Source organism: Diabrotica undecimpunctata, chromosome 5 (assembly GCF_040954645.1).
Source record: "Diabrotica undecimpunctata isolate CICGRU chromosome 5, icDiaUnde3, whole genome shotgun sequence".
Lineage (NCBI taxonomy): Eukaryota > Metazoa > Arthropoda > Insecta > Coleoptera > Chrysomelidae > Diabrotica > Diabrotica undecimpunctata.
Genome location: NC_092807.1, coordinates 138,076,450 through 138,103,313, shown reverse-complemented (window position 1 = coordinate 138,103,313; position 26,864 = coordinate 138,076,450). Strand labels below are relative to the sequence as shown.

Below are 26,864 nucleotides of genomic sequence, written 5' to 3'. Positions count from 1 at the left end.
CTTCAACTGCAACAAGCGGCCTATCTGTCACAAAACTTGACAAAAAATCTTCTTCAGCGAAGACATGCCGATCGAATGGAAATATTCCAGATTTTCGAAAAGCGCTTGCGATGTTAACTGGCGTCATTGCTCGTGGATATGCTGTGCCCACACAGGCTGCTACGTTGTAAATTGTAAATGTCTGACCGGGATGGTTCATCATCCATGCATCTACTGCAGCATTGTAGAAAGTCTGAAATGGCTTAAATAAACCTACGTCCAACGGCTGTAATCTGTTCGTGCAGTGTGGCGGTATAGTCAGGATTGTAACGCCATTATTTTTACATAAATCGATTGTCTCAATCGATAAATGACTTTGATGATTATCCATTAGCAATAAAGAAGGGTTTTCTCTAGTACTACCAGTGTGCTTAATAAAATGCCTAACAACTTGCACAAAGCACTCTGTATTCATGCAACCTGTTTTTGAAGCTAGTTCTAAACTTCCAGGAGGCGACCCATTTATCATAAAATCTTTAAAGTGTACTCTTGGGAATACCAGAGCAGGAGGAATAGCTACTTCAGATGCTCCAACAATACAGCATGTTGTAACGAGTGTTCCACGTTCGCCACTTGTGGCTTTACTAACCTGTCGTATACCTCTTTCTGCAAACACTTTTTGGGACTTTTGAACGGTAACTGTTCCTGTCTCATCTAAATTAAAGATGCGACTACCATCTCCAAACACAGGGAAACGCTGTAAAACGGTTTCAAGTTTATTGAAAAACATTTCAACATTAAATTTATTGAAACCGGTTGCCCTTGCAAGACTACAACCTTCTGGGGTCCGGAGGGATAAATTATTGGAATGACGTTTCTGAAATCCTTTCATCCAGACAAGTGAAGCGATTTTTGAAGTATGCCAGTTTGCTGGAACCACTATGTTATTGTAGACTGCGGCTTCATATGACAGTTTTCGGGTATCTTCTCTTGATAGACCATAAAACATTTTAGAACATTTAATTATATATTCGCACAAGTCGTTCTCCTGTTCGATAGTAAAAATTTGTTTTACTTTGTAATTAGGACAAAAACGGACGTTCTCATCTTGTTGATATTTTTTAACATATCTGTGGACTGTTTGGAAAGATACTCCTTTTATTCGTGCTGCTTGCCGTATAGAAGTGCCACCTTGTACTAATTCAACAGCCTGTCTCATCATATCTTCAGAGAATCTTCCTATTTTCCGATCTGTTTTATTTTTTCTTGGCATCTTCGTTCTGTAAGAGAAATTATTTTGCAAATGACCTGGCTTATACAACTATAACGGAACAGTGAGACAGTAAAGGAACAGTGAGACGCGTCTCACTGTTCCATCTGCTGTGTTGTCTCACTGTTCCTTAAAAAATCGTTAATAAAAATATATGAAAAAAACTAATAAAATATGTACAAAAATCGTTTGTTTTAATTTAATTGTTTCGTAAAATGGTTTACTTTGTAGTTAGAATAACCTACCTTGTCTAAGAAACTTCAATTTTCGTGAAAACAGCGGCCACGTAGATACGGTATATTTACTACGATGCACTCACTTCAAATGACCAGCGATAACTAAAACATTTCTTGTTGAATCTTAATGGTTTCTTGTTTGCTTCACTTTAAGGTGGTAATAGGCATGTTCGTTTAGTTCTACCTTATAATACCGAACGTGGTAAGCTCTACCGCGTTTGTCTCAGTGTTCCGACCGTCTCACTGTACCTACCTCTCCCCTAAATGGCAATTACAAATTTTTTTTTCTAATAACTAACTGCAACTAATATCGAAAGAAACAAATATTCATTCGATCGTGTTTTATGTAAATTAAAAAAAAAATAAAAAATACCAGATTCCATAAAATAATATACCTAATAAAAATATACTGTTTCAAAGCTAAGGCGTAAAACATATACATAATAAGGATATGGCAATACCGCAAACGCAAATTTAAGTTTCATTTGAGACTGAGATCTCTATTTGCAAAACAACCAATCTCCACTCTGGCAAAATTGCCGTAAATCGTAATTTTTACCGTGAATATATTTGTAAAACCTGGAGCCACAAAATTCGTTATCGATAAACTTTGATCACTCAAAATTAGTTTTTCGTTGCTAGTTTCTTGGTTGTTAATAAAACACAAATGTCTAATAACAGTACTTAATACATTACAATAATTATTAATACCAAAATTCTATACTCTAGACTTCATCGTAGTTGTCATTATCGAGTGATGCTTGGAACATTTTCGTAAATTAGGACGATTCAGTTTTGGATCATTTTGCCATTCTTCGCCATAGTGACTTTTCAGTAGCTTCCTTACGTCCTTCAATTTCTCTTTTCTAATGTTGGCCAAGTTCCCGACTCCTATTTCATTTGTATTTATGTTAATGGTCGATCTTCTTTTTTTTTTTTAATAATTCTAAACAAAAAGATGCTTATTATGTTATTTTGTTTTCTTGATCTTGCCAAACAAATCCTTTTTATTTTCGATATCTGAAAGTGCCAACTCTGCAGTGCTTTGAATGTAAGCGATGCTTCGGTTTTCCAAACGTAGACCTTGAAATCCATATTGAGGCGCTGCAAAGTTTTACTTTCAGATATTATTTTAAAATAGGTGTCAGGTGTCGGAATACCTTGCATTTTTTAAAGTTTTTTCTCGATCGTCCCAAACAGTCTGTTCGACGGCAAGAATGAATGCCCTCGAACGGGACACACTATTTCAATATATTTTATTTTTTTTTGGAGCTTGTATCAGCCAGCGACTTGCCATGGATAAAATTATTTGGTTCTTATTCTGACCGCACATCCGTCACACATTAATCTTATGACACTGATATCTTTTAAATCAGTATTAGACAGCCTGTGATACATTGCCGAAGCCACTTGATTAGAGCCCTTGCCATACTCATCCTCTGATCATACATAGCTAAAACAATTTTCCTTCGTTAATGGGACTTCAGAATGTCCCACTACGATTGTCAAGTTATGTACATATAGCTGTCTGCTGTATTACGCTGCTTGATCCGCGACTTTCGGTAGCGGAAGGATTTTTTGTAAGTCTAAGGATAAAGTCAATAATTCAGGCTTAGATTACTTCAATAATGCAAAGAAGCTTTCGATCTACGCTTGTGAATTCTTTTAGCGGCCATGAGGGATTGCTTCACCGATGGTATCATTTCCTTTGAGATTTTTTCAGTGAGTGAAAAACATGTCGAACACATGTCCGTCTGTGGCGCCTTAAATGTTGAATTCTCTATTAAAAATCATTCGAAAATATCCTTTTTTTACCTGTGTCTCCAGTTTGGCTTGAGCATTGTAAATTTTCCAAAGTTTATTAATACTCAGATCACCTGATGCATACTTGCGCTCACTTCGACCCCTACAGTAATAATACTCCACGCATTTTATATTTTTAATAAATTCGACCACGCTCCTCAGTTTCTCTTTATATAAATGCGTTCGTTTGTCTCCTCCCCTTTTCTCACATGGAAGATTACTTTCCCCTCTAAAATTGTTCATTATTTCATTCATTAATTGCTCATTTCTCTTCATTTTTATGAAAAGCTTTATAAAATGCCATCACATCCGCAATATTGAGTTTTGTGCACTGGTAGGCTCTCCCGTCGTACTTGCATGTTGGCATTTTAGGCGCCTTCGTTTCCCCATACCTACAAATAAATTAAATTCACATTCTATTTTAGATATCTAGTAATTATATGTACATCATTTTTTGAACATAAAAAACAATGAAAATTATACACGTTCCCTGCATTTTAACAAAACTGACAAGCATGTTGCACTCACGACAGATGACATTTTTTCTTCTGTATAGATCTAAAAATATACTAACCTCAGCCGTTTTCTCACATTTCTCTGGCTGTGTGACTCTTTTTCTAAACTTTGTAGGCGTTAATACTTCTGGTGTTGTCTCCATTTATTACTTAATTGCAAAAAAGTTGCAAAAGGGAATAATGTTCTCAGCTTTGACACTAGTATGATCCACTCAAAAATCACCGACCACGTGATACAATCTAGCGCTCCGATTGGTGCAGAGGGATATTGGTTGTTTTGAAACCTACATGACCTTAGAGAATGGTTGTTTTGAAACAACAACCAATTTTCTCCATTTAATTTCAATGGGGGTTTGGTAGTTATGTTACGAAATTTATGCATAGCTGGATGCGTCTTTTTACAAGGAATCCAGTAGCGTATTCAGTTCAGATCGTCCAAAAAGTGGAGATTGGTTGTTTTGCAAGTAGAGGTCTCATTTGTTGTAGCTATTAGCTAACTTAACCCGAACGTTCTCTCTATACTTTTAGCAAAAAATTGATTTGCTAGTTGTGGCACTTTATTTTTTTCAATAACTAGACTTTATTTGGTATTTTTTATATTGTCTATAGTATTTATAGCAGAAGACAGAGAAATACCGAAAAGTCTGGAAGAGGCCTATATGAAGAAGGGCTTGAGCAGAACAGGACAATGTATTCCAACAAAACTTTACAGGCATTAATAAAGATATTCTTTACGAATTATGCAAAATTTAATCATACTATACTGCCTTCTTTCCTGAAAAATTGATCTGATGGTCTTTTCTGTCTTATTTGAAACACTAGTAAACTGTTTAAAAAGAGGTACGTAACTAATGCTGAAATTGGCTTGGTAATTTGTCTTAATCAGCAATGACTAGAGAAGATATAAAAATATTTAATAATTATTAAGAAATAGGTGTACAAAATTAACAATTTACATTAATGCACATTTTACAAAAAATACTATCTTAAATATCTGAAAAAGTATAAAGTCTATCAATACTACAGCCATTATAAGTATTCCTTCGTTGTTGTTATGGGACAATCCAAGGAATCTAAAAAAAAAATGTATAAAATTTGAGTAAATTCAAATCATTACAAATTTCTTACAATAAACTACTTATATAAAAAGTGAATAGAAAAATAAACGAAAAAGATTTTGAAGCTTCATCACAACATGCTCGCTACATCACAGATATGCTACTTCAATGCAATCAATAGTTTCAAACATCCCTAAATATCATCATTATGTAGCCGGTGGTATTCACTATTAAATATACACGCCTGTCAAAAACAGCCACTCTCTTCTATTCTATGCTGCTTAGATCCACTTTGTTTTTATTCTCATCAGATCATCTGTCCAAAGTGTAGGTGGTCTTGCTCTATTCCTTTTATCATTTCTCGGCCGCCATTTCATCTTTTTCGTCCACCTGGTATGATTCATTCTTGCCACATACAAGCCCAGTTCTACTTTTACCAATTAGTTCGATTATGTCGCAGATTTGTTTTTTTAAATTCTATCTCTTTCTCTTCTCACTGGTAAAAAATCTAATGGTTTAATGACATTGGAATACTGTCATTATTGCCCAAATATGTATTGGTTTTCCATAGAATCTTTTCCAAATTCCACTTGATTCTGCAGTCATAAAATGCCTTCAAAATTAGTCCAAGTTAAACAATGACAAATACACAGCATAGTCGAACTACCGATAACGAATTTTAGAGAAATAATATAATTATAAATTTTGCTTAGATTTTGAATTTCTGATCTTTTGTTTAAATTATTATCACTCTTGCTTTTACAAACCATTTCTAAAAAGGTCCTTTTGAATTTATTACCTTCATTACACAACATTTTATTTTTATTAAAATCCATAATATGGTCTTTGTCGATTACATGTTCTGCCAAAGCACAATATGGTTTTTTATTCTACAATATCACTATTGTGGAAAATAATACGATTTGATAGATTTCCCCCGGTCTCACCAACATACACAGCTTCACACTGAGTACAACTAATGCATATACTACATTTGTTTTATTTAATTTATCTATAGGATATTTAGTTTTAAAGATAAACAACACAATAAAAGTAAAAGTGGAAGAAGAACTAACCGACGCTATTAAAGCTTGCAATGAGATAAAACAGTGAGATTCCCTGAGTCCTCTATTGTTCAACCTGATTATGAATGAAATAACAAAAAAAGTAAGAACTAAAAACGGATACCAAATGGGAGAAAAACAACTTAAATAATCTGCCATGCAGACAATGCAATACTACTCCCAAAGTGAAGACGATTTACAACGTATGCTGCACCAATTTAATATAACCGCCATAAAATTTAACATGTTAATTTCCGCAAAAAGACAAAATGCCTGGTTACAACAGCAAATTTATTAAGATGTAAATTGGAGCTGGAAGGTCAGATATTTTATGTAAAATTGTGTAGGGAATCCAAAACTGTATTCAGAATGACATTTTAGTTGAGAAAATAATCAGAAATTGGAATTTGGCCATTCAAGTGAATGTAATACCGTGTCATGCTCTGATATATGAGCTGTACTTATTTTTATCTTAAAGTATAACCTTCTTAACAACTAATTCTAAATTTTTTAAGAAAAAAAAATATGTTTTTAATATGATTTTTTTAAGAAACAGAGGGTTTTTCGAATTGTTTTTGATAGTTAGGCTAATTTTAACACCAGGATCGTGTTTAGCATAAAATTTTACATAGAAAATGTATTGTTGATATTTTTTGATCAACTAGAGCCCAATATACAAGAAAAAGTGATGAAATACAGGAAAAAATTGAATAACCAATATAAACCACTGTATTGGACCTAGAATGCTGAAGTTTGGTAAATCATCATATTTTATAGTATGGAATGCGTCTATAAAATTTAAGCCAAATCTAGAGGGGGCGCCTGACCAACTTTGTATAGTTGATGTGGAATTACCTAGATTCAAAAATTTGTAACACAAATTTTTAATTAGAAAAAAATATCTGACGAGTAGCATATGGTTTTCATATGGTAAAAGTTAAGAGGCAAAATTATGAGTTCAGATACATTTTATTTTTTGAGGAAATGTCCATAGTATATTGTGTCAAAATTAGAAATCAAAATTTCTAAACAAGACGGGATATCACAAGTTAAATATAAAATTGCATTAAAATTATAAAATCAAAATTTTTGTTTTTTTTTTGTTTATTTATATATATGTTCCCCATCCCAGTCAAACATTTTTGTTTAGAAAAGTTGTACATATTATTATTACGAACATTTTGGTGCTAAATTTGCCTGGTTACCAACAATTTATACCTAGGTTTTGTTCATATTTTTAGTAATTCACAGCTAACCTTTAATAGTATAGTAGTAGATATAATTACCCTCATCATTACTGGAATCCGTATCTGGGCTGAAGTTATCAGCTGTTTGCTTCCAAGCTTTACAAATTTTATGTTTTTCCTCTGAAGATAATGTATATCTAGGATTTGTAATATCAGGCAAAATCTACAATAAATATTAATTATTTAATGAGTTTAAATGTCTAATCAGAAAAACTTGTATTTTTTTTTAATAAACTATCTACTGACTTCAAACTTACACTGGTCATCAAGAGTTGATATTGATGGCAAAGAAATGCCATCTTTAGTCAGAAATATCATGAAATTGAAATTTTTACCCAATAATGTTTTAAATATATTGTGCAAAACAGTCATTTTCCAGGTTTGACTCTGTGTTGAATAATTTTGGTTTTGAGAAAAAAATATTCTTTTGACAACCTTTAGGCAAGTTCGCACTTGCCATTGTCAAGTCAGGTAGTAACGTTTCTTGGTGGTGCTTGAAGTGAAAAAATGTTTTTATAGCTACCAGAAATTTCAAGTGTAACATAGGCGCCATGGTTAGACATCCATAGACATCTTGGATTCAAACTATCTGTTCTTCCCAAAAAGCCATCCAACTTTCCACTCCAAGTAGATTAATAGTTGAATAGATGGATGAGTGGGTGGATGAACTGATGGATAGTATGTATCAAAAATGGTCCCAAAAATCTATCCAACTTGCCACTCTAGTCTGTACTATAATTCACCAATAATATAACTAAGTTATAGTACTAAGTTTCTGCAGAATAAGTGAAAATTAAAACTTATGCAGGATAAACAACTAGTCCTAGTATCTGTGTATAAACATTCCTTAGGGTATTTCTTAAAAAACAGAACTGTAATGGTGACTGCTGATAATGTGATGTTTATAACAGATACATATAGGGAATAACAACAAAGATTGGAAGAGTAGAAAAATCGCCTTGAAGGAATAAAGGAAAACTGTTCAATCAAAGTGAAAATTGCTCTGAAGAAAAATTAATTGAACAGTGGTTTATTAGAGAAGAAAATATTTGTAATATTAATATTGAACCTGGAATAATTAACATTGGAAATAACAGTTCAGATTCTGGAGATGATGAAAATGATATATGAGAAACAATAAACATATGTTCGAAATCTTTCAACAATAGTATTTGAGCTAAATAATGTCTCATTCTTTAAATAATGTTACTCTTACCTATTACATCAACACACTGTAAATATTATATATTTATTATTTTTTTTATAAATTGTTTATTTATTAATCACTAATAATATTAAAAGAATTTGTTAAGCTACTTCAAATGTAGCTGAATTCTGCATCAAAATTTTAAAGCAAAACTGACATTTTACATTATATTTATTTGATATTGTCAAATTTTACAATATAATCGTAAAGTAGTGTGGATTAAATTTCTGACTTATTTTGTATGCTTTGAATGATGACGCACTGGTAAAAAACCATGGACTTAACTGTATGAGGGTTTCTAGTACCACAGTATGGCACTGGTCTATCTGGAACAATCATCTATCTGGAACAATCAACAATCTCATTACCAACAATTGCTTCATGCCTTGCACCCACAGCAATGTTACTTTGTTGTGCTCTGCCAGTTGCTTATGTGATTGTTTGCAGTTCCAAGAGGTTATCAATTCATTAGTTATAGACTTCAGAGTCTTCACTTGTTTGTCTGATGTAATAAATATTTTGGCTTGAGGCGTTTTTCAAGCTCTCTTAAGCATAAAAACCAATTGGTAGCAATTCCACTTAAAACACTGTAAGACTATTTCTGAATACGTACGCATATGTACTTACTTTTTTCTCAAAGCGATTTTGCAGGCTCATCCATGTCCTGTCTTGGCAAAAGAATCCACCCTGAGCCAGATCTTTCCAGAGTATTGTTCCTCTCGTTTGATAATAAAATTTCCCCTTTACTATCAATTTAAGAATTAAATTATCTTCGTTTATTGAATAAGCCCTTCTATACCCTGACATAATATCTATAATTTCTATCTACAAAGCCCTTTTATTTAAGCTAATTTGATTTAAATTTATTGCTTTAAAAAATGTAAAATACTATATGTTATATTAACAAAAAACTAGCATTAGGACTCTTGACTTTTTAAAACATTGATATAAAAAAATTAAAAAAAAAATTAACTTGCCAACAATTCAAAAAGTAAGATAGAAACAGTAAGTTTTTCTACATATTTGTTTTTGTTACTATAAGCGTCTATATTCTTTGCTATTATTTATGTTTATATAATTTTTTAAAGTTTATTCTTCTTATTTTAACAAGTTTGTGACTGAAGACTTCAATTTGTCAGTTAACTGTCAGTTAGTAGGTATACTGAATTTTTGTGTATTTTATCAAAAATACGTTTATTTCAATACTTAATTTAATATAAAAATATCGTTTTTTATCTGCCGATCTTTAATATCTGTAAATATGAGTTTTATCTTAGTTTTATGTATGAATTTTTCATAGATGTTTTTAAAGTGGTAGTGCAAAAAAACTGGAATAAAAACAGAAGAAAATTTGTGGTTGGTTTTGTAAATTGTGAAAATTATTAAATATTAAAATATAAATTTTGTAATACCTAGGTATATTTATAATTATAATTCGAAAGCATGAATACTTGTAAGATACCGGTGCCAGTCGACGATAGTGATGGTGATCACAGGTGGTTAAGTATTGTATGTAGATATATTTGTCTGTAAAATTACATTTACTTAATATTATATTTTAGCATAATCGGTTCCTTTCCGAAAGTAAAGAAAAAGACGCCGATGTTATTTTTATAGGAGATTCAATAGTGCAAGCCCTTCAACATACTGATGTTTGGAATGAACTTTTTGTTCCTTTACATTGTTTAAATTTCGGAATTCATAGGGATAAAATAGAAAACGTGCTGTGGCGAATTCAGAATGGGGAACTAGATAATGTAAAACCTAAAGTAAGTCTATCAATGTAGCAATACATGAGAATATAAAAAAATCTGGGGTTTTCTTGGTGTTTGGATTGCAGCAATCGGGCCTTTATGATGAGAATTTTCTTCAGGAAATCTTGGAACCAAACTTGTCAACTGAATCAAATTTATCTTGTTTTTCTATTTGACACCAATATATGTAAATTCACATATGTTCAGGGTCTATGTATGACTATTTATTGTTATGGAGATTATAATCATATAACAGTTCAATAACATTGAACAATATCTATTTGTATGATAGTTTATTTTGAAGCAATAGACATGATTTTCTTTTACTTTTCCAACACTATTCTTGTTAAGAATTGTGAGTAGAATCAAAGAAGTTGATATAGTTTACATATCAGCATTAAAATCATACTGTTTTTAGATATTCTAGTCTCTGGCATAGTCTATTTCTATTTCAAAAATTTAGAGAAGGGAAAAATATTTGTGAATTTATTCATGACAACAAATTTACTCACATTGCCCAATTCCACTTTAGCCATAGCCATAACAATGAATATAGATGCATATAGAAGGACATTTCACTGTCATTTTTTAGTCTTGGGCTAAAGTTACATGAGTTGAACAAGATTTTAGTTCCTTACCATACCACTAGAGAGCGCTCATGTGAGCACTATTATTTTTATTTATTTATTTCCAATGGGCTGCTGCCCAATAAGATACAATAATAATAATATTACAATGTTTACGATGTATACAATAAAACAAAAAAATATAAATATCACAATAATAAAAGTATAAATATCACAAACTTAATCACGTAATTTAGTTTTACACATCAAAATGATAATTACCTATTCCACAGCCACTCAAATAAACACATGCCTGAGACCAAAAATGAATTCAGCCTTCGGTGCAAAAAAATCTAGATCTGGGTGAATATTTGCCCATCTTAGTGCTTGAGATAAAAAATTATATGCATAGTTGGTTCTGTGAAGAGGAACATAAAAAGCTTGGTTTAATCGTGTTCTATGTAGAGGTACATGCAGACCAACCTGCTCAAGCAGCTGAGGACACAACACTGTAGAATTAATTACGCCATAAAGCATCTTTGCATCTTTAATTAATTGTCGGTCATACAATGAGAAAATACCAAGTTGGGTTTCAATTTGATCATAATTCACTTGATTTAATTCAACAGGTATACCCCGTTTATATGTTACATATTTCAAGAACTTGTATTGAACTGTCTCAATTTTTGATATGTAAATATTATAAGATGGAGACCATATACAAGAACAATACTCTAGATGGGGCCTGACTAAAGAACAATATAGTAATTTAATCGCTTCAATATTCTTAAAGTCTCTAGTGAATCTTTTTATAAAACCAAGCATTTGTAAGGACTTGGAAATTATTAACATATAATGCGATTCAAATAAAACTTTAGAGTCTAAAATAATTCCCAGATCAAGAATTTCGGTAACCTAGTCAACAAGAATGTTCTCTATATTATAATTATATTCCCTTGGGTGTCTCGATTGTTCAAAAGAAACAGCATCACACTGGGATGCGTTCAGGGCCATAGCATTCAACATACACCACTCACTCAACTGATTGAGATCGTGTTGAAGATTAACACAACCTTCTGTATTATTTATAATTGTGTAGAACTTTAGAACTGTGGTGGAAGCAGTGGCGTATATCATGAATGAATATATTAAATAACAGGGGTCCCAAATGAGAACCCTGGGGTACTTCTGAATGAACTTTAATCTCACTGGAAACAAAATCCCTGATATACACCATCTGAACTCGGTCAATCAAGTATGTTCTCAGCCATCTAAGAAGTGGCCCATCAACAGCCATTTTTTTAAGTTTAACTATTAAAATATTATGGTTGACCCAATCAAAGGCTTGGAGAAATCAGTGTATAGTGCATGAACCCTACAGCCCCTCTCTGTGGCCTTCCTCAGGATGTCCACAAACACTAGTACATTACATTCAGTTGATCTGCTATTCTAAAATCCAAATTGTTGGTCTACTAGATGTTTTTCAAGTGAAGCTTTAAGATAGTCACATACAAAACATTCAAATATTTTTGGTATTAAACTAATTATACTAATGAGCATGTAATTATTCACCAATGAATTATCTCCCACTTTAAAAATAGGTGTTAAAAAACTATTTTTCCAGCATTCTGGAAATTCACCCTTATAGATAGATTAAAAATGTGAAAAAGAGGTCTGGATAATATAAAACAACAATTCTTGAGAAAGCTGGTAGGCAATCCCAGTTCTGACAATTTTAAATAAATATTATATAGTTATGTTGAAACCAGTCAAGTTAGTAAGACCAAGGGAAGGTGAATCACTGGATATGCCACATATTTGAGTGGAATAGACAGTAGAAAATTATTCTGCAAAAAGTTTTACAATATCTGATCCGTGACGACCAAAATCCCTTCAAATTATTTCCTGATGATAATTCTGTCAAATAAATATGATTTCTGTAGCCTTCAGCTTTTAACAATGTACAGTTGGCCCTCAGCTGAGAAAAGTGTGATAATCCAGAAGTGATTTAGATAAAAGATATTTTTTGTGAGCTTTCTTTTTCTCAACTATCAGGTCCTTCAACCCTGGTGAGAACCAAGAAGCGAATCTACGTTTTGAATGCCTTTCTAGGGGGATAAATAATTCTATAGCTAAGTAAACTATATCATAAAAAATATTCACAATTTGATTCAGTGGTTTTAATAAAAATAAATTATCCCAACAGAATTGTGATAAAAAATCAGTTATTTTCACATAGTCAGCCTACTTAAAGTCCCTATAGAAACCATCACTAACCAAACCACTATTATTGGGGCCCTTTTTGGCCATCTTTATCTCAAATTCCAGTGGTGGGTGGTGCATACCCTCCCTCAAAAGAGCTTCATCTGCCCTGGACACAGTTACATCAGCATCATCAACCAGTGCCAAATCGAGAATATTACCAGTGGAATTCACAATAGTGTTGAACTGAAACAAATTGTGGTATGCACACGTACCAGTACAACCTGCAGGGCTTCAACTTCAGATGCTGTGGCAGCTGGTAGAGAAATTGTTATAGAGCACATGTCATTTAAAAACCATTCACAGTTTGGTAAATTGAAGTCAGCAGCCAGATAATAGTGTGCAGATGGATAAACTTCAGCTATTTGTTCTGTATTGCTTCTAAAATATGATAGAGTGGAGCAACAAATGCAACTTTAGATATTTTCTTATGTAGATGCTACATAGTCGTGTGCATAGAATGCTTAGTATTAAATTTTTGCATTTTATAAAATTAGAAAATAAATAATATTTTAACTTTTAATAACTGAATCTTTGTAGAAAAAATATTGTGATTCAAATTTTTAATTTGAATGTGTATAAATCTACAAATAGTATAATTAAAACTCTCTTCTTATAAAATATAAATAAAATTAATTAAAAGTCAATCACTGGGAGAGAAAGCCGAAAAAAATTCCAAGGTGTTTTGATCAAAAACCAATTCCTGATCTCGTTATGTATGCTAGAAATGCTTTTTATACATACACCAAAGAATTATTTTTTCATCATCATCATCATATAACGGGGGTCCTACGGCGATTGCCGCTTCCCGCATTTCAGCCTCCATCTTTTCCTATCTCTCCAATCTCCCTCTTCTAAGCCTCTAGATTGCATTGTTTTTGTAATTTCTCTTCTCCAGGAATTTGGTGGTCTTCCCCTATTCCTTCTTTCTGGCGGAACATACATTAAGGCTTTCTTTGGCCACCGCTCCTCCTCCATTCTCATCACGTGATCATACCATTGTAATTGCCTTCCTTGTATTCTATCTGAAAGAGTATCTCTAATTCCTGTACGGTTTCGTATTTCCTCATTCCTGATTCTTTCCATTCTCGGTACTCGACATGACCTTCTAAGATAATCCATTTCCACAACGTCTACTTTATCTCGTTCATTCTTTGTCATCGTCCAACATTCGGCACCATATGTGGTAATTGGTTCTACAATTGCTCTGTATACGCGAAGTTTGGTATGCATCTTTATTTTATTAGACCACAGTAATGAATTCAGTATTCGGATGCATTTTTTCCCTTGGGTTATTCGGTTTTGTACATCTATCTTAACTCTGCCATCTGCTGATATGATGCTTCCTAGATATTTATACTGGTTGCAGCCTTTTATGACTGCGTTTTCAAGCCTCAGATCTGTGGTATTTCCTCCAATTTTTAAATATTCTGTTTTGCTTATATTTACAGTAAGCCCCCATTTGGCATATTCCTCAAATAATTTTCGATTCATATAATTTATATCTTCCTCATCGGTTGCAACCACCACCTGATCATCTGCAAACAACAATGTATACAGAGTTTCTTGTCCCACTTCGATGCCCATAAATCTACATTTATTTCTCCAATTCCTCAATGCTTCTTGGACGTATATTTTAAAGAGTGTCGGTGACAAACAGCATCCTTGCTTTAGGCCTTTAGTGACTTTAAATTCATTTGAGGTTCTGGTTCCAATTTTTACACAACTAACTGCATTTTCGTACAATTTATATATCGCTCGGATATACGTCGAATCCAATCCGGACCTTTTGAGGACCTCAAACATTTTCTTTAACGGGACACTATCATATGCTTTCTCAAGGTCTATAAATACCAAATGGGTCTCTCTACTTCTTTCGACACGCTTTTCAATTATTTGTCGTAGGATAAATATATTATCAAGGCAGGATCTCCCGGTACGAAAGCCGCTTTGTTCTTCAATATCTTGTATCTGTCTTTCAACTCTCTTCTTTAATATTCTGCCGTACAACCGGCCCACAGAGCTCGTCACACTAATACCTCTATAATTGGAACAGTCTCTTTTATTCCCTCTCTTATATATGGAGCTTATATAAGATTTATTCCAATCTTTAGGAATTTCCTGGTCTCCACACATACATTTATTGAAAAGGTCTACTATTAATTCTAAAAGTGCAGTCGGCCCATTTTTAACCAGCTCTATGGGAATGTCTCCAGGCCCTGCGGCTTTTCCGTTTTTAACCTCTTTTAAGGTTTCCGTCAATTCAGATAATGTTATTATAGGGATTTCCTGTCTTTCGTCTCTGTTGTCTATTAATTCCCTTATCTTTTCCCATCTGTACTCTACTCTATCCTCTTTCAGCAGTTTCGTATAATATTCTTCCCATTCATTTAACTTTATGAGAGAAATGTTGTCTTCATTTTTCTCATTTTTCCTAAACTGTTTTAATGTTTTCCAAGCTTGCGCCACTTTTGTTCCACCCATAAATCTGTCCAGTTCATCACACTTAGCCTCCCAGTTTATATTTTTCGCCTTATCCACGTCTTTTTTAACTTCTCTATTCCATTTAGCGTATATTTCTCTGTCTTGAGGATCTTTGGATTGAAGCCATATGTGATATGCTTGTTTTTTCTTGAGAACTTTCTCTTCTAGTTCCGTTGACAACCATTCAGGTTTTCCTTTTTTCCGATTTTCAACTTTTCCCAGTGCTTCATTTGCCGCTTCATGAATATATTTTTTAATTACCTCATACAGACTTTCAGGGTCTAAGTCCTTTGTTTCTATATTTTTTATTTTCTGAGCTATTCTAATTTTACATAAGAACTTTGTCGAATCTTGTTTAAAGCTTTCCAGGTTATATTTTATGTTTTCTATGGTTGTTCCTATGTCTGTTACTTCATCATTTTTGTGACTTGATTGTTCTCTCTTAAATGTCACCATTACTTTTACAATAATCATATGGTGGTCACTTCCACATTCTGGCCCTCTAAACACCTTCACGTCCTTCGTTTTTAGTTTAGAATCTTTACGATGAATGAAATAGTCAATTATTGATTTTAAATTCCTGGTAGGCTGCGTCCATGTAAATTTATGTATATTCTTATGGGGGAAGAAACCATTTAATATTTTCAAAGAATGTGCCTCGCAAAAATCTATTAATCTTTGACCATTGTCGTTCAGAATATCTTCTCCATATCTCCCTATTATTTCACTGTTGGAGCTCTTTCCGGTTCTTGCATTAAGATCACCTAAGATCCAAATTTCTTTCTTCTTATTAATTGTGGCTAGAACAGTTGTTAACTTGTTAAAGTACTCTTCCTTGCTGTCAACCCTTGAGTCATCCGTCGGTGCATATGTTCCAATTACCACTATTTCATGGCCATTTTTCTTAATTTCCATGAGGATAATTCTTTCATCTATTTCTTGCCATGATTTAATACATTTTTTCAGTTTCTGATGTATTGCTATAGACACTCCCCTTTTAGCTCGTTCGCTCTTTTCTACGCCACTATAGAAATGCAGGTATTCGTTTATCTTTTCATTTCCTCTTCCTTTTTTCTTTACTTCAGTTAATACACAGATGTCTAGTTTCATTTTACTCAGTTCACGGAAGACCTCCTCCTGTTTTGTCCTTATTCCTTGTATGTTCCAAGCACCCAAATTCATAATCCATTTTCTTTGCGAATTTCGTTTATAGTTTAATCCGTCCGAATTCCAAGGCTTTTTGCTGAAATTTTTAACTTTGATCATTTTTTCCGAGTATCGAGGAGTTGGCCCGATGCCTCAACCCCCAACTTGGAGGACCAGGGTTTTAAATCAGAGTATCCTTCTCTTAGATAAGTTGCCTTCTCTACGGCTTAGGAGTCCTATCTACCCCACCTGTTGGTCCGCGGGTGGTATTTTATTTCCCACCTACCCGCCGGCCTAGCTGCAAACAGGCCGGTGAGGGCATTCCCCTATCCGCCACCTGGGGACGCGCTCTCTAGGGTTACAGGTTCCCCCGAGAGCTATTTATTTTTTACAATTTGAAAATTCAAAATTATAAAATATAATTTCGGGTTTTTAATTTAAAAAATAAATAAGTTTCAAAAAACTCCTCTTTTTTGAAACAAAGGAGCTCAACAAGGAAGATGAAGAAAAAGGCAAAAATGACAGCTGGGACATGGACCATAACGAATCTCAAGAAAACCAAATCAGCAACACCTGAGGATAAAAAGAGACTTCAGGAGAATACCATCACCCCCTCGCAACAGAGTTGCTAAGAAACCAAGGGGGTCTAACGAGCAGACTAGGTCATAAATCAACAGGATAAAAGTATCCAGAATGGTGGTAGCACACAGACATCACCCTGATTCTCTACTATATCGGACTCAAGCAGATCTCATCATTAACAAACTGGAACAAGCAGTTATATAGCTTCATGGAAAAACCTATATTTTTACTATCGTTTTTATATTGTGTATTTTATATATGAATAAAATCAACTCAATCCCATATACAAAGGTTAAAAAGCTTATGTTTTAGGTTATTATTTTGCATGTTGGTACAAATAATCTTTCAAATACACCTGAAGAAATAAGGGATGGACTTATGGAACTAATAGAAACTATTAGAAAAAAGCATCCAAATGTTTACATTGTTGTTCCGGTAAGTAATTATTGGCCTTTGCCCAAAAATAGTGCCCTAATAAATTAAATAATTAGTTCAATGACAATAACATTAATCTAAATTATAATAAAAGCATACAAATTAAGTTATAAAATCATTTCAGAAAGAAATTGTCAAAATATAATAGTATTTTTACCACAAAACAGCAAGATTAGTGTTTCTGGTTCATTTACTTGTAGTATAGTCCCCTCGTATTTCAGTGAGACTGTGTAAAAATATGTTTATCTGTAATAAAAGCGGGCAATAAAAATTAAAATAAAAGTACTCTACCAGGAGTAGTTATTAACTGCAAACTTATCAATGACTGAGATGTATAATAATACAAAGTTTTAATAACCTCATCTCAAATTTATGCCGCTTATATTTTTCCAACTATTGAAAGCTTTCGAAGTGAATTGGTTCGAAAGGACATTCTCTCATGTCCAGCAACAACACTTCGATTATTTCTTAAAGCCAATAATTTTAAGTACAAAACTTTAGACAAACGCCAGGCACTAATGGAAAGTACTAGAATAATTTTTTTAAGAAATGATTATATCAGACAGATAACGTAGTATCGAAAAATAAAACGAAATATTGTGTATTTAGATGAGACCTGGTATGATACTCATGATACCGTCAAAAAAAGTTGGATGAATAATAACAAAAAGTGTTCTAATTCAGTACCGCCCAATAAAGGACAAAGAATTATAATTTTACACTGCGGTGGAGAAAATGGATTAATCGACGATGTATTATTAATATCTCCAAAATAAATTAAAGACGCTTCTCTAGATTACCATGAGTAGGTATATGGAAAGTTCAATTTTTGAATCATGGTTTGAAAAATCTCTTCTTCCGAAATTACCTAAATATAGTGTGTGTGTCATGGACAACGCATCATACCATTCAAGATTAATGAGAAATATTCCAAATATAACTTGGAACAAATTACAAATTCAGGAATTTTTATTTAAGGAAGATTTGTATTTTGATACATCATATAGTAAAAAGCAATTGTTGGAGGTTGCTCATAGTAGACAGTATTAGAAGAAATATTTTGTTGATAACTGTGTTCGCAGTAATGGGCATACCATGCTTAGATTTCCTTCATATTATTGTACATTGAACCCAATAGAGTTAATATGGGCTCAACTTAAAGGAAATATCAGGAGTGGAAACGTGGCTCCTAAATTTCCGTCTACTGTTCTCCAGTTAATTAGAAGAAAAGTCACAAAGATCACAGCAACCAACTGGAAAAATGTAATCAAATATGTAATCGGAGTGGAAAATGACTATGTTAACTATTTACCAGCATTAACCAAACTAACTTTAAATTTACAAGATACGAGTGATACTAGTGAGAAGTGACTCTGAGTAGATTAGCAAGTGCTTCATTCTAATCAGGAGTTAGTTGAAACCTTAGTTTTTATTGTGCGACGATAATATATTTTATCGTCTAGAGTACGCCTATGTGTTAAACAAAACATGTTTTTGTTCCGTCTCGAATAGTATAAAAGTCGAAACTGAAAGACAGCTAACCATTCTCGACGCGTTGAGTTGAGAATATCTGACCTTGGGGACAGGTGCGTTGAACCGTTGAACGTGTCCCAAATCCTTCCGAATCCAGTCGATCTGGCGCGTTGAGCGAGATTGACAATCCTTCCTCTGGCTGCGTCAATCTGGTGCGTTGAACGATATTGGCGTATTCTTTCTATCTGGTGCGTTGAACTAGATAGACATCCTTATCCCTGTCCAAGTACTCGTTCTGCGTTGAGGTACGAGTACGACTTCAATTCCTCGATCGCCGTATCTTGGTTTACCATATCGAATATCGTCACACCCATCTATCGAAATAAATAAACAGTACGTCTTTGTATTCGAACATTGTATTTAGTAGGCACTTAACGATAATTACTTTTTCATTTGTATATGTAAATTCGAAATAAATGTCTATACGATCGAATCCTGTTTTTCTCTGGCTGAATTATACTATCCGACATCACAATTGTAATTGTAGATATTCTTGTTTTGCTTATATATCTTTGAAAATAGAGTAAAAACACACTTCTTGATAGAATAAAAAGGTACAAAGTATTTCATTTAAAATAGTCAAAGTACTGGTTACGTTATTATAAAATACCTGCTAGGTATATTTAAATAAATGTTAATAAAAGTTTTAGACCTCTTACCCATTTTAAAATTATGGAGGTACTAAGTCTTCTCTAACACGGTGTCAAACCAGTTGTGGTTCTTTAATAGAACACGCTATATTTAATTTAAAAAATGAATTCTCTTTTTTTTTCCTGATTACAATAACATAAAAGTTATCAGGGATAAAATAGGAAGTTTTAATACTTATAAGCATTTATGTTCATAAAACGTAAATATTTGATCATACTGTTTAATTGTATGGGATAATTAAGTACTGTTATTAACTTTTTTTATATAGTTATTATTATTTTACAATAAGTTTTGTTCAGTCTAATCGATTAGTGTTATTAGTACCTAGGTATCTAAGAAATTGATAGCACCCATATTTTTATTTAAATTTTATAGAAAATGAAACTTTTTGGTAAAATAAAATATTTAAATATCAACGCTACTGTTCAGTAGAATATCATAATGGTCGCTCTAACACTGTTGCCAATTTGCTAGTGTCTTACTCGCTCTTGTTCCCGTAAATTTTCCAACCAAATTACGTGTCTACTATAACAATATTAATACTACCAATTAAGTTTCTAATGGAGTATTCCTCAATTACTGCATGCCTATATCTTACCTGGGAGTGTACAGTTTTTGTTCTTTTTTTTATGTCTTAGATGTGATAATGGGATTGAGATCATAACTGTTTTATTGAATGTAGCATGTGCAGAAATGCATGAAGCAAATGCCATTCTATGTTAAAATCCATGTTTTCCTTGCATGATTTATATAAATGTTCTAGTGAGGGTTTTGTAATACAGGTGTTCTTATGGCAGTATTACAGTGTTATCAGATTTTGTGTTTTTCTGAAAATATAATTAACCTTGTTATTTCAAATGGCCTCCCTGTATATATATTTTTTAAAACCTTAAATATACTGAATACTTTTATACTTATTCTTCCTTTTTCTGAATAACTTATTTTTATTTATATATATATAGCTTTGTTGCTACTATCGGTTTATTGTCTATCCTTTTCTTCTATTTCTTCTCTATTTTTTGTATCTAGTTTTTTTTAATTTCTTCTTGTAGTGCCTATCCGTTTCGGATGTTGGTGACAATCATGGCAATATGTATTTTGCAAACTGCGGCTCTGAAAAGATTTGTGGTTGTTGTGTTGAACCACGTACGCAGATTTTTCAGCCAAGAAATTCTTCGCCTTCCTGGTCCACGTTTTCCTTCTACTTTTCCTTGAAGAGTTAATTGCAGCAACCCATATCTTTCACTGTTCCGCATGATGTGACCTAGGTATTCAATTTTGGCTGTTTTTATTGTAGTTAACAACTCTTTTTCTTTTTGCATTCATAATAGAACGTCCTGGTTAGTAACGTGGTCGGTATAGGATATCTTTAGGATTTGACGATACAGCCAAATTTCAAAAGCCTCAATTTTCTTGCAGGTAGCGTCTGTGAGAGTCCACGACTCAACTCCGTACAACAGTATAGGAAAGATATAACATCGTAGTAACCTGATTTTTATGGGTATTGATAAATCGTGGCATTTGAATAGTTTAGCCATTTTTTGAAATGCAGATATTCCTTTTGTCGCTGGATTGAACCCTCGGGAATGAGAGAAGGTGGTCCAGTCGCACTATCCATAGCTGAAATGGACCGGAGCATGTAAGGGTCACGGTCCGTGGACATATAGGTCGTATATGACCACAAAGCTAGAGGGAAATACCTTTTTAAAGAAATGCAAATAAATGTTACTAAAACTAAGAATCTGCAATTAAAGTGTTAATTAGTTTTAGAACGTAGTATGGTATGAAGCCATGGATGAATTCCACATCCCCGATAAACTGATAAGATTGGTTAAGGCTACAATGCGTAAAGTTGTTTGCTAAGTCGAAATACAGGGCGAACAATCACAGGCATTTGAAACGCATGTTGGGCTGCGACAGGGAGATGCGCTGGCGTGTCTCCTTTTCAACATAGCTTTGGAAAAGGCGGCCAGGGATGCCCAAATAGACAGCAGAGGAAACATTTTTAATAAATCATCCCAAATTTTGGCATATGCAGATGATGTTGATCTAGTTGCCAGCACAACACGCAAGCTAGAAGAAATGTATATTACCTTGTCACACGCCTCAAAAAATATGGGCCTGCAAGTAAATGAAAATAAAACTAAGATAATGGCATCAACACCCAACAATAGAGCCAGAAACATCGGCCACCAATTCACGGTTGATAATTCTACCTTTGAAGTGGTGGACAAATTCACATACTTAGGCTCCCTGATCACCAAGGAGAGCGTCATGACGGAAGAAATCAAGCGAAGAATAATCCTAGCAAACAAATGCTATTTTGGACTGAGTAGACATATGAGAAGCAGAAACTTAAGCCAAAAAACAAAAATAACCATATACAAAACCCTTATACAACCAGTGTTGACATATGGGTCGGAGGCATGGACCATTTCCAAGGCAGATGAAAATCTCCTGCTTATATTTGAACGAAGGATCCTGAGAATAATATTTGGTGGCATCTGTGAAAATGGTGTTTGGAGAAGGAGGTACAACTACGAGATATATCACAGAGATAAACATATATTTGGTGGTAAAGACGTAGTATCCTTTATAAAAATAGGAAGACTAAGATGGGCAGGACATCTGGCAAGATCACAGCAGAACAACCCTCCTAGAAGAATCCTTATGTCACAACCTGTGGGAAGTAGAAAAAGGGGTAGACCAAAACTCAGATGGAGGGATGGTGTAGATGAGGATGGTAGACAAATAGGCGCAGCAAACTGGCAACAGTTGGCAATGGGTAGAACTGACTGACGTAATAGACTTGGGAAGGTCGAGGCTCTTTTATAGGGCTGTAGCACCAATGATGATGATGAGTCTTAGAACTAAGAATCTGCAAGAGAAGGTAAAAAAGTAAAATTGAAAAAAGTCGCAAAAATTTCGGAAAACAAGTGTAATTTCTAAATATCAGATTTCATCCAAAATGCGATATAAGTGTTTGTCGTAGTGACTTCGGGACGAATCAACAAAGACATGTAACAAAATATCAATACAAAATGAGTTATTGGCAATTTTCGACTATCGAAAATTTCCCAAATCGATGAGACCTGAAATGTAGAAAAATAATCTAAGTTATTTTTATACTAAAATATTACGAAGTATAAATGTTAGAAAAATAATCTAAATTATTTTATACTGAAATATTTCAAAGTCAATAAAGAAATAAAATATTAGAAATATTTTCAAAGTCCCTACAATAGAAAATAAAATATTAGTAAAATTAATAAAAGTTATTTTCGGTCTGAAAATATTTCAGAGTCCCAAGAATAAAAATATCAGTAATATTTCAAAGTGTCTGAAAGAGAGTAAATATTTTAAAATTCGTTAATATTATTAATATTATATAATCCGCTCAGGAACTTAGAGTATCTGAAAGAGAAATAATCTTTATAAAATTCTCCAAAGTCGAAATTCGTGAAAAATACCAAATTAATAAATAGGAGAAATTATTTTAAATTCGTTTAGGAACTTAGAAAAATAATCTGAAGGAGAAGTTAAAATAACAATAATTTAGTCTCGCTGGAGAACTTAGGAAAAATCCTGAAATAAAAAGGATAGCGGTTAGGTACAATATAAGTCGAGTTTCTAGGAACTTAATCAACCAGAAGGTCTCTATTGCCAAGAAGACTGATTCTGCGGACCCTGTCCTGACCAGAAGGAATTGTTGGCCATCGTGCACCTATATTTATACGTAAATAATTAGGTCAACTGCTCCATGGCGCTCTGCCATTGGAGCTTGCACGATAGCCAATGCCCAATTTCGGGTAATACCATTGGCTGCAATTATGTTGCCATTTGACCAATGGTAAATCCGGAATTTGTTTTCTTAATGTTCAGTGAAAGTCCATATATCTGATTCACTTCTGCTTCTATTCATTAACTCCTGAAGAGTTTCATAATGTCAGCGAATACCACCGGGCCAACCGCATATCTTATGTTATTCTCCGTTAATTCAAATTCCGGCTTCAACATCATCTACTGTTTTTTGAAAGATTTCCTCAGAGTATATGTTAAACAGCAAGGGTGATAGTATCCATCCTTGTCGTACACCACGTTTGGTTTTAATATCATCGGATTCTCCTGTCTCTGTACAGATAGACAATGTTGCACTTGCACTTTTATACTAAAGACCCTCTCGTACCCACTGCGTTCCGAAAACCAAACTGTGTACGGCTGATTTTTTCTTCGCATAGTCTACATATCCTTTGATGTATGATTTTTAGAAATAACTTTTAAATGTGGCTCATTAAGCTGATGGTCCGGAAATCATTGCAGGATACGGATTTGGTTTTCTTTGGTAGAGCAATAAACGTTAACTTCAGCAATGATCTTGGTATTACTCCGTTTAAATATATGTCATTAAATATTTTTGTTATTATATTATTATTATAAATATATGTTGTAGTCGTTGAGTACCGTCGGTGTTAAATAGCTTTATGAAATCAGCATATGCATTGTCAGGTCCAGGAGCTTTGCCATATTTTAGTTGTGATATTGCTTTTTCCTCTTCATCTGATGTGATTGGTAAGTGGTCATTACATATGTATGATGGAGGTTGTTCGGACCTATTATCATCAAAGAGTTCTTGTATGTATTTGGCCCATACGTATATTTCTTGATTTTTATCTGTGATGATGTTCCCCTGTTGATCTGGCAGTTTGCTAGCTGTGATGGATTTTTGAGGACCAGCTGCTTGTTTTACCTTTTTATGCATATTAAATGTATCGTGGTTTTGTTCCAACAACTCTATCTCTTCACACTGTGTTTTTAACCAATTTTCTTTGGCCTTTCATATTTCGGTTCTTATTTGTCTCTGAATATTTTTGTACACTCTTTTGTTATTCTTTGATTTTCTTCTTTCTCCATGAGTTGCAGTATATTGTCATTCATCCAACTTTTCCTCTTCTCTTTATTTCCTATTAAATGTTCTTCTCTGATCATGTTAAAGGTTTCACGTATATTCTGGAGTGATTCTTCTGGATCATATGTTTTTTAATTTAAATGAATTATATATGTATTTAAATAACACTGCATTTGACAGGTAGATATTACACATTGTTCAAATAAATCATGTTGTTAGCTAGTTTATTGTCATTCGAAAGGATTTTAGTAATAATCCTATCAAAACTTGCTTACTGCATTAGAATCTCCTTTGGGAAAGTTTTGTATGATGTCAGGACTACATTTCAATGTTACCTACACGATTTAAAGTTAGACATTATATTAATGTAATTATTTTAAAGTGTAGTATTAATTATTGCATATTTTATTTCAGACTTTATTGCCTAGAGGTCAAAACCCAAACCCAGTCAGAGAAAAAATATCCAGGGTCAACAAACTTCTAAAAGCATCACTAGACAGTCAATATAAAATAGAACTGGTAACTATTGATAATGGATTTGTTCGTACAGATGGAACAATTAGTCATCATGATATGTATGATTATTTATTGTTGACAAATTCTGGTTGTAAAAAAGCATTTGAACCAGTCCATGATCTCTTGTTGCAGCTGTTAAGCGATGGTGAACCAGAAAATGACCTTACCCCCTCAGAGTAAATGAACTGCGATATTGTCAAATTGTTGGGCAAGAATAATTACTTTCTTAAAATATATTTTTATAAACAAATAGATCTTCTAAGTTGAAGTTTATATATTGATTCATAGCATTCTGAAAACAAATGATTTTAGAAATAGTCTAATTTTGCAGCATATTTTTTTTATCCATATATGTACTATTATCAGTCTTTATCGTTACTTAGGATCACAGCGGGTTTATATAACACAGTACGTATACTGTATAAATCAAAATATTAATTTTATAAATACTAGGAAATCCTTACTTCCTTTTTAGAATGGTTTGTTGATATATTTAGTTACGTATTCGCTCCGTGCGTGACTGACGCGACACCTACCGCCTTCATCTGGCAGTTTTGGACCTACCAATTTTCAGGTTAAAGATATGACATCAATGACATATGTTTGACATTGTTAAATACAGGCGAAATTAACAATTATTATTAATTAACTTTTTAATTATATTTTTTCAGTTTATGTACAACATAAATGTAGTATTAAAAACTGGGTTTCTCAAAATTCATCATAATATATCTTTTTAACCACAAAAGGAAAAGAAAGGAAAAAATCTAGTACTGGGAAATCAAGTTTTTCACGTAAAAGAGCATATATTTAAAAACAGTAATAGTAAAAGTTATGATATAAAAACTAAAGTCATCAGGCACTCTGCAGTTAGCTTGAAGCCTTATAAAATATCATTTAAGGTAAATTATTTAAATTTTTCCTATTGCAATTGCATAAAAATTAAGTTATGTGATATTAACTTTTTCATATTAATAGCACGGATCCATCTTTTTCTTTTCTTTAATTTATATGTAATATTTGGGAACCTATAAAAACTACACTTACTATTTTTGCTATTATTAGCACAATTAAATACGCAATATGTATTTGCACACATTTTTGATAAAATTTATGCGTAAAAAGGTAGGTCCAATTGTGTCATATTTCGCCGCTACGCACGCTGGCATCGTTTCAAAGTACCCCTACCATGGTCACACACGGAGCGAATAGATGAGATTGTTATTTCTCGTTGACTTTGGATATGTGTAAAGGTTTTTTTGATTAAAGAATTTATATATCTGATCATTTAGCTAACTGATTTTTGTAAGATGTAACAAGTATCTGTCTCTAAGAAGTATCTGAGCACTACGAGGGCGGTCCGATAAGTACTTAGCCTGCAAAAGAAAAACGAAAATTTTTAGTAGCGATTTATTTCTCAACATAGTCTTCTTTTAGCTTGATACACTTGACCTAGCGATGCTCTAACTTTTTTAATATGTCCGAATAATACGTTTTCTCGAACTCTACAAAGTAGGCCTCCGTAGCGGTGATGATCTCCTCATTTGGTTCAAATTTCTGCCGGTGACTGACTTTTTCGAGTTTGGAAACAAAAAAAAGCCGCACGGGAGCAAATCTGGAGAATACGGAGGATGAGGCATTTCTATTTGA

The 26,864-nt window shown here is 33.2% G+C and overlaps 2 protein-coding genes across 6 annotated transcripts; one reads left to right on the top strand and one right to left on the bottom strand.

The window, feature by feature from the left end:
* Positions 1-4,700: 4,700 nt before the first annotated feature.
* On the bottom strand, positions 4,701-9,489 carry LOC140440803 (uncharacterized). Of its 5 annotated transcripts, none has more exons than XM_072531165.1 (3): positions 9,007-9,489; positions 7,182-7,335; positions 4,701-4,876 (listed from the first exon to the last, which is right to left on the bottom strand). In XM_072531165.1, the coding sequence occupies exons 1-3, from the start codon at positions 9,184-9,186 to the stop codon at positions 4,833-4,835; spliced, it is 378 nt and encodes a 125-aa protein (XP_072387266.1). In that variant the 5' UTR covers positions 9,187-9,489; the 3' UTR covers positions 4,701-4,832. The 5 variants fall into 5 exon arrangements, 4 of the variants coding, with proteins under 4 accessions (XP_072387266.1, XP_072387267.1, XP_072387268.1 ...); XM_072531166.1 differs by having other exon boundaries at positions 7,212-7,335; positions 9,007-9,483; XM_072531167.1 differs by lacking the exon at positions 9,007-9,489 and adding an exon at positions 8,665-8,982.
* A 197-nt stretch (positions 9,490-9,686) lies between these two features.
* On the top strand, positions 9,687-26,070 carry Paf-AHalpha (Platelet-activating factor acetylhydrolase alpha). Its single transcript, XM_072532800.1, has 4 exons — positions 9,687-9,888; positions 9,942-10,148; positions 17,486-17,608; positions 25,113-26,070. The coding sequence occupies exons 1-4, from the start codon at positions 9,823-9,825 to the stop codon at positions 25,392-25,394; spliced, it is 678 nt and encodes a 225-aa protein (XP_072388901.1). The 5' UTR covers positions 9,687-9,822; the 3' UTR covers positions 25,395-26,070.
* The last annotated feature ends 794 nt before the right edge of the window (positions 26,071-26,864 follow it).

Bases quoted from the DNA above. Each gene is read 5' to 3' on its own strand.
- LOC140440803 (XM_072531165.1), bottom strand. From the start codon at position 9,186: ATGTCAGGGTATAGAAGGGCTTATTCAATAAACGAAGATAATTTAATT. The intron at 7,336-9,006 runs GTAAGTACATAT...TATTTATTGTAG, and splicing joins AAAATCGCTTTGAGAAAAAA to ATTTTGCCTGATATTACAAA. The intron at 4,877-7,181 runs GTTAGCTGTGAA...TTTTTTTTTTAG, and splicing joins CTACTACTATACTATTAAAG to ATTCCTTGGATTGTCCCATA.
- Paf-AHalpha (XM_072532800.1), top strand. From the start codon at position 9,823: ATGAATACTTGTAAGATACCGGTGCCAGTCGACGATAGTGATGGTGAT. The intron at 9,889-9,941 runs GTATGTAGATAT...ATTATATTTTAG, and splicing joins ATCACAGGTGGTTAAGTATT to CATAATCGGTTCCTTTCCGA. The intron at 10,149-17,485 runs GTAAGTCTATCA...CTTATGTTTTAG, and splicing joins TAGATAATGTAAAACCTAAA to GTTATTATTTTGCATGTTGG.